The 8916-nt window shown below is 41.6% G+C and overlaps 1 protein-coding gene across 7 annotated transcripts in view; it reads left to right on the top strand.

Moving 5' to 3' along the window:
* Nucleotides 1-8916, top strand: part of LOC108555770 (RNA binding protein fox-1 homolog 2) — a 278578-nt gene that overhangs the window by 111673 nt on the left and 157989 nt on the right. For all 7 annotated transcript variants that reach the window (XM_017911573.1, XM_017911570.1, XM_017911568.1 and 4 more), the window contains exon 2: nt 2596-2883. In XM_017911573.1, coding sequence (XP_017767062.1) covers nt 2596-2883 — 288 coding nt within the window. The remainder of the gene's footprint in view (nt 1-2595; nt 2884-8916) is intronic.

The following is an 8916-nucleotide window of genomic DNA, read 5'->3' as shown; positions in this document are numbered from 1 at the left end:
GCTCTTCTTCGCGATGGTCCTCGGGGAGGAGCATCTTCCGCCATGTTCTTGTCGCCACGATCGCATGCAAACTCGGGATTACGTAATTGCGGAGGAGCGTGGGGGAGATAAAGAATTTTCGCGAGGATTCGAGCGGAGAGGTGGAAATCGAACGAAGACGGGTGATAGGGGTTCTCAGGATCGGTTTGAACAGGTCGAATAGGTTATTTCTCCGTAAGGAATCTTCTTCATGGTCTCTTCGAAACGGTGTACCCACCCGTTTAGCTTCGCGCGAAATATTAGTATTTATACGCTTCCATGTCAAGGCTAGTATCCAAATTTGAAACGCAAGTCGAAGTCTCTAAATCCTAGACCCCTTGCGTCTGTAGGGGTCCTCACCCATGGTTATTGACGAAGTTGCCTGGGTCGCAGGTATCCTCGTTGTAGCAGTGGTGCTAGAAGGGTCGAAAAGAAAAAGAAAGGATGAACGTTTCGTCCCGGGGTCTGCTAGTAGACTCGTCAGAAGGGCTATTTGTCTGGCAGGCCCTGCCTTAGACAAAGATACTTTTGGAAGGTCGGGAAATTATATACATAGGAAGTGGAGGATTTTTACCAAGGACTTGCGAGAAAGTTCTCAATTATCGCTCTATTGGCGAGGGTGAGAATGATGGCCGCTACGAATCTATCATCTCTGACTATCGTTTCCTTCAGAATTGAATTTAATTCTCCATAATTGATCTCGCGAAATCGGTACCACGATGTGCGGCACGATCGTTAACGCGAAGATTCATGAATGAAATCGTGCGAGGAAACGACACCGGTTCTCCCTTGTACCCCTTTCCTTCATTGCAGGGTTTTCGTCGAATCGTTAAGACGACGTTGGAAAAGGGAAAGCGATCGTGGCATGCGGCTAATCGGCGCGCGTGCAACACGCGAAATGATTTGCGGCTTGTTCGCGGCGTCTACTTTTAATAGCAGCCTATCGAGCGTGCTTATTGTCGCCGTGACGTGAAAAATTCATACGGGGCACAAATCATCGTCTCGTTCGCGCGTCGCGTTTAAAATGCAGAGGGAAAACTGCCGGCGTGTGTTGCGACCCTATCGGGATTCCACGCTCGACAGTGTGTTTATTCGAGCCCCGGCTTACGTAAGGCGTGCCAGTTTGGTGCTCGCATCGATTCCGCGGTACACTTAAGCCTGATAGGACGTTACGAAAGGCATCGTGGAACGAACGCGAAGGTGTATGGGAGCTTGCCCCCTCGGCGTTGCGTATTTCCGCGCGAACGTAGAGATTATTCGTCGATGGGAGACGTCCTTTGTTCGCCGCGTGGTATTATCTAAGCGGTCGCGGTGAACCGCGACACTTGGGTGGAATCGTGCCAAAATATTTCGCTATTTATAAGCGCCGTGGAATATCTAGTATTCTAGGAATCTTCATTAGTAGGAATTTCTCAAGGTATATAATTTGCTCGATATTTTGGAATTTCGCTGTTTAAGCACCCCGCTGCAGGAGTATGCCGATATACGTGTATCTTAACATCTGAACATTCCTGATAGCAAACCGCTCAGGTACCTGAGCATTCCGTGAGACCGACATTTTGACATTGGGGTGTTTTAACATGGGACTCGCGACTGATTTCTCTCTCGGCGGACGTGAGTCTGACGAATAACTCGGGGTTCCTTGCGAGGAGCAGAGATAACGGGTGATTGTACAGGTTAGAATTTAATAGAACAAAGAAAGCATAAGATTCGGGTAGTGATATATTTGGGATATTGTAAACGCTGTACTTCTTCCAAGCGCACAGGATTGGATCTAAATACGTGCTTGTAAATCCTAGTATTTAAATAATTCGGGATCTAGGCTTCCAAAAATTTGGACCCATTTCTAAACGATCAATCGTATAATATACACCGAATAACAAAAGTTAAAGAAGAAGGTAATGATTTACGAATGATTTATATGTTTTATTTTCTGGGGTACATATATAGGTGTAAATGTATATGTAGGTTAGATAATTGTCGATTTACGAATGGGGATGCTACAATTTTTAAAAGATCAGGTACCAAGTTTAAACCTCCAGGTAGAAATTTGATATGATTTTGATTGTCCAATGCAAAATTTTCTTGTATCCTTATGGATCTTTTAGAAATAAAACTTATTTCCCCCAGAGAAAATTTCGGCACTACTACAGTCCCGATCGCGAAGGGTTAACTACTGCCCCACGCAAAATTATCTTATATTCGCATCAAATTTGTAGAGAAAAATAATTCGGTTCCCTCAAAATAAAATTTGACGCGATTACAGTCCAGATCGCGAGCAGTTACCCATCCTCTGACGCAAAATTGTTTTACGTTCCTATCAAATTTGCGAAAAAATAATTCGGTTCCCTCAGAGAAAATTCGACGTGATTACATTTCCGATCGCGAGGGGGTTAGCCATTGTTCGACGCAAAAGTGTCTTATATTCGCATGAAATTTGTAAAAAATAAAAAATAATTCGGTTCCCTGGGAATAAAATTCGACGCGATTAACATTTCCGATCGCGAGGGGTTAACTATCCGAAACGTTTACGAAATAAAGGACCAACCGAGTAACCAGTGCCGTTGTTGTTTCCAGCACATGGTGCAGACAGGCATGGCTGCGCCCTACGGTGGGGGTGTCTTCCCCCCGCCGGTGAACGGCGTAGCGGGTGTCGTCGGGGCTGCTGGCGCGGCCGGCGAGGTGAAACCACCACCCCCGGTGCCGGTGAAAGAAGACAACAGCGGGGCGCCTCAGCAGCCGCCACCCAGCGGCCCCCAGGTTCCTCCGCCGGCTGGTGCCCCACATCAAACCGCCCCTGGTGCCCCGACCGCGGCCAGCTTCAGTCCGCCTCCGCCTCCGAACGGCGTCGATCAACAGGCTATCGTAAGTTCCATTTGCCTTCAGATATCCTCTCGTTACTCGCTTTTAGTTGCTTTGCTTTTCGTTCTGGTTGTTCGGATTAGTCGCTGGTGTTTGAGAATCAACGTGTGTCTATGCTTATACGATGTATTTAGGCCGATAGGAAGGTAATCGAAGGTTCCAAGGTAAAATTTCGCTGTGTGTATCTACAGTCTTTGTAAGTGGCTGTCTTTTGCGATGAGGTGTGCAGTCTGTGATTGCAATATTCTGTGGTTTCGACGTGGTAAATACAGTTCGCTGTGTTCACCATTTGTTCGTAATGTAAACCAGACGTTCGCAAGATAAGGTGATTAACCAAGCAAATATCTTGAAATTTTAGCATCATTGTGCTTGATCGATGTTTAATTTCTGTATTTAAAATGAATTTATAAATTGGTAAATGAATCGGAAAATATGACAATCATCGATCACAATGATCGACTACCCCAGAAAATACACAAGTAGGACTGTACAGCTAGATATAATTTAAGCTTGGTAACTTTTTCACGTTAGTCTGGTTACACGATGTTCTTTGATGGTCGCTACAATTACACCATGTTTTACTTCATCCCTGTTACCGACGGAGGGTTAAATTTGGTAAAATATGACAGAGACAATTTAAATGATACTATTGTATATAACATAAAGGAAAGTTAGACAGTTTTGCTTTCTTTGTCATAGCATAATCAGTCTTTGTACATTATAATACTATCCCTGACCAAAAGCTTTTGACCATACAAAAATGATTTAAAATTACTTTTTACGTGTAAAGAGCTATAATATCAAAAGAGGTGTTTAATCGGTTAGATAGGAAGTAAAAATAAAACACTAAGGTAATTGAAATTTTTGTTTATTATCGAAGACAATATGATGAATGAATAAGTATCATCGAGTTTGATCATAACATTTTTTCCAGGGGTAGTATATTATATATCCTTGTACAGATTTGGGTAGTCTCTTGTACTCTCCATACAACATATATCTACATATATATAAATATATACCCATGTATATATTTACATGTACATACTCCTCAATGTTCAATTGCTATCTTAATCTATTAGAAGTACTATTCCAATTTAAATCGCGAAAGTATCATCCTAAATATGGCGTATCCCCAATCTCTCGATAAAGACAGAATATAATGAATGAATAAGTATTATTGAATTTGGTCATAATTTTTATTCCAGGGGTACTATATCATATATCCTTGTATATATGTTATATATATATATTCTTGTACAGACTTAGGTGGCTTCTTATAGTCTCCATATAACATCTACATATATATCCACCCATGTATATATTTACATGTACATACTCCTCAATGTTCAATTGCTATCTTAATCTATTAGAAATACTATTGCAATTTAAATCGCGAAATTATCATCCTAAAAATGGCGTATCCCCAATCTCTCGATAAAGATAGAATATAATGAATAAATATTATTGAATTTAGTCATAATTTTTATTCCAGGGGTACTATATCATATATCCTTGTATATATGTTATATATATATTCTTGTACAGACTTAGTTGGCTTCTTATAGTCTCCATATAACATCTACATATATATCCACCCATTTGTACATTTACATGTACATACTTCTCAGTGTTTAATTACTATCTTAACCTATTAGAAGTATTATTTCAATTTAAATTGCAAAATTAACATCATAATACCCACCCCCAAGTATCCTCAACCTCTCAATCCCCAAAATCAGAATCTTCATCCACCACGATTCATCAGGAAAGCAAACGATGCACTCACGTACACATTTTTGCGTGTATATACTTATATGTACAAACTCCTCAGTGTTTAATTACCATCTTAACCTATTAGAAATACTATTTCACTTTAAATCGCGAAATTATCATCCTAAATATGGCGTATCCTCAACCCCTCGATGCCCAAAATCAGAATCTTCATCCACCACGATTCATCAGGAAAGCAAACGATGCACTCACGTACACATTTTTGCGTGTATATACTTATATGTACAAACTCCTCAGTGTTTAATTACTATCTTAACCTATTAGAAATACTATTTCACTTTAAATCGCGAAATTACCATCCTAAATATGGCGTATTCTCAACCCCTCGATGCCCAAAATCAGAATCTTCACCCACCACGATTCATCAGGGAAACAAACGACGCACTCACGTACACATTTTCCCATGCATATACTTACATGTACATACTCCTCAGTGTTTAATTACTATCTTAACCTATTAGAAATACTATTTCACTTTAAATCGCGAAATTATCATCCTAAATATGGCGTATCCTCAACCCCTCGATCCCCAAACTCAGAATCTTCATCCACCACGATTCATCAGGAAAGCAAACGACGCACTCACGTACACACTCTCACGCGACACTCCGCCGAATCTAAATCACGTACCGTGACTTTAACAGGAAACGCCGTTCCAAACCCGTTATTAGCTCTCTGTCCAAATCGTTTTTGGACTTGGATCGAACCGTCCTCGCTTCGTCGCCTTTGCGGTGTCCGACAAAAGTTCCTCAGGCAAGCTTCCGTCGCGTGTAGGCACTCTCGATTATTCCACGCACGTGCTGCCGGAGAAATGGGCACACAAAGGTGGAGAAAGTTACGCGGGAGATATTCGCAGTTTCGAGAAACTTGGGAAAATCTGAAGACTGGAATTAGTGGTGGGAAAAGGAGTCTTCCAGAGACAGTTTTCCACTCTGTTTGGGTTTCTAGGTATTCCTTTCGGAGTTTCTCGGGTAACGATGTTAGTTGTCTCTGTGAAATATTCTTCTTCGTGATTGGAGGGTGGTTTATTTTATTTTGTCTTCCTACGATGTAATAATTCGATTAAGTTAGGTCGGTGTAAGGTATAAAGGTGTAAAGCCTGGGGTGGTTTTGATCGTGTATAATTAAACGATCCGTGGGTCTTCACGCTAGAACTCCTAAATAAATTAATGTTGCTGGATTCGAAGCTTTTGCTTTAATATAATAGTTACCAAAATCATGCAATGCAGTTGTTTCATCGTTACCTATATACGTATTTATCTGTTATACATACTATACATACCTGTTTAGGTTAATTATTGTTAATTGTGCGTATCATATTTCGAGGTTCATTCGATAATCCTAATATTAATTCATCCTTCACGTGATATATGCAGTTTCGAAATCTCCTATGCAAATGAACTCTGTGGTTATTCATGTAGAAACATGGCTGTAACGAAAAGCAGATAATTCTTAGTTTAATAACAAATATACTAATTTGTGGTGAGAAAATTTGATCTTGCTATTTGGATAATTGCAATTTAAATAAAACGACAACATTAACCCTTTGCACTCGACGACTTTTTCGTTACAGAAAAATAGTAATTCGAAGAATATTTCTGTCATACAGTCGACGATATTTTTAAAATGGTAAATGAGAAATCAGATGCAAATAAAAACGTAGAATTATTTTCCTTCGACATTCCACGCATCGTTAGGTAATTTTAAATTTGATATATTAATTAACGTCGATCTTTAGAATCCGATTAAATGGTGACTGAGAGTCGCCTCTCGAGTGCAAAGGGTTAATATATGATTAATTCGAAATACGAAATTTACTCGTAGAGGGAATAAAAAATTCCACAAACGTAAACGAATCTTGACACGATAAAGGCATAAATTTCCTGGGAAGAAGTTATAACATTTCGTTGTAATTTATTGCAATTTTACAGCGAGTGAACTCGCTCCGCTTTTATCGAGCATAGCGATCGTCGTTGAAAAACAATTATTAACCACGCGGATGCGCAAGGCTGGATAAAACACAGCTGCGATTAAATCTCCGGATAGCAACCTCGCTCTCGATTCGCGTACACGAATAAATTACAGATCACACGCGACTCGAGCCGTCCCGGCACCCCTAAACGCTCGATTCACATCCGCCCGTGCGTGTCGGAGGAATCACGCGTTACCACGACGCGGAGCCGTGCCGTGACGCGTTCCTTCCGCGTGCTTCGTCGACCTGATCAAACGAAATATCTCTTTCCCCCCCGTGGGTCTTGTTCGAGCGGTACTCAAACATCGCAGTTCGCCGCGCAAACGGTCGAAATTTGTTTAAGCGCGCGATAACTAGTCCTCGGCTGGCGTGCGCGTAGTCGCGGTAATTAGCGCGACTCATAAAGCGGCCTAATTAGCCGCGCTAATTAAAGTAATTCCGTTCGTTAATTCGATTTACTAGACGGCTCGCTGAATTTCGCGCTGCCCGAGAGAAAAGCGAAGAGAAACGCATAGAGAGAGAGAGATAGAATGATAAATCTATAGAGAGAGAGAGAAAGATAGATAAAATGAAAAATCATAAAAGAGAATGAGACAACAAAAAGGAGAATAAGAGGAATAATGAGAAAATACAAGAGTGAAAGGGGGGACCAGAGAGAATGAGAAACCAATGCAGAAAGGAAAACAGAGAGGGGGAGTGGCAGAATGAGAAATCAAAAAGGAGTGGAAGAGGTAAAATTAAAAATTATGAAAAGATGGAAGGACAACAGAGAGCCAGGGAAAGATGGAATGAGAAATCAAGAGAAAAAGGGAGAGATAAATAGTGCAAATGAGAAAACATAAGAGAGAGAAACAATGAGAATGAGGAAGCAAGAGAGAGAGGAACAACGATAATGAAAATGCAAAAAAGAGGGAGAAGAACAACGACAATGAGAAAGCAAGAGAGAGAGAGAGAGAGAGGTAGGAACAAGAAAAATAAAGAAGGACAATATAGAGGGCTGTTCCTTTCAGAGGAAGAGAAACAGGGAAATAGAGACAGAGAGAGAGACAAGGAAAATAAGGAAGCAAAAGAGAGAGAGAAGAACAACGATAGTGAGAAAGCAAAAGAAAGAGGAATAACGACAGTGAGAAAGCAAAAGAAAGAGGAATAACGACAGTGAGAAAGCAAAAGAAAGAGGAATAACGACAGTGAGAAAGCAAAAGAAAGAGGAATAACGACAGTGAGAAAGCAAAAGAGGGAGAGAGAGGAACAAGAAGGATGAAGAGAGAGGTCTCTTCCTCTGAGAGGAAAAGAAACAGGGAAATAGAGAGAGAGAGGAACAAGGAGAATAGGGAAGCACAAGAGAGAGGGCTCTTCCTTTGAGAGGAAGAGAAACAGGGAAATAGAAATCGAGAAAGAGGAGAAAGGAAAATAAGGAAGCAAAAGAGAGAGGATCAACGATAGTGAGAAAGCAAAAGAGAGAGGAATAACGACAGTGAGAAAGCAAAAGAGAGAGAGGAGCAAGGAAAATGAAGAAGCACGAATGAAGAGATAGGGCTCCTCTTCCTTTGAGAGGAAGGGAAACAGGGAAATAGAGAGAGAGAGAGAGGAACAAGGAGAATAGGGAAGCACAAGAGAGAGGGCTCTTCCTTTGAGAGGAAGGGAAACAGGAAAATAGAGAGAGAGAGAGAGAAACAAGGAGAATAGGGAAGCACAAGAGAGAGGGCTCTTCCTTTGAGAGGAAGGGAAACAGGGAAATAGAGAGAGAAGGGAAGACAGAAGGGACTCCTGCAACGGTAATTCCCCGCCACCGCCGTTAGTCGACACGGTCGACAACAGCTTTTAATTAAAGAGCTCCGCGGAAGCGTGCTCTCCTAGATGCTCGCCCTAGCCGCTTCTCGAAATCTCCTCGCGGCTTCTGGTCGACCGGCCGAGTGGAGCTTTCGGTCGGCTACCGAGGGAAAATGACGGGGTTAGAGTGGAAGGTCGAGAACGAAGGAGACAAGGAAGAGTCTCCCCCGGAGCTGGTCAATTGAGAACTATCAACGTAAAAATTCCAGAACGGCACAGCTGGTTTTCAAATTAACCTCTCGCGGACAGCTAACCGAGCATTTTCATCGTCCTCGACGATCCTCCATCGTGTGTACACCGGTAAATTATAATAAATGTTGCAGTTTATTCTAGCCTCTGTCGGAGCACTCAAATTTATTCGCGCTTCCGTTTCTATTTCGCTTTTCCGGGGTGAGGGGACGGATTTATTTCAGTTTCGCACTAAATTTTTCAAACAAAGC

The sequence above is a fragment of the Eufriesea mexicana genome, unplaced genomic scaffold, assembly GCF_001483705.2.
Source record: "Eufriesea mexicana isolate 0111107269 unplaced genomic scaffold, ASM148370v2 scaffold265, whole genome shotgun sequence".
NCBI classification, from domain to species: domain Eukaryota; kingdom Metazoa; phylum Arthropoda; class Insecta; order Hymenoptera; family Apidae; genus Eufriesea; species Eufriesea mexicana.
The sequence above is the reverse complement of the archived record's forward strand: the minus strand, read 5'-3'. Positions and strand labels throughout refer to the sequence as shown.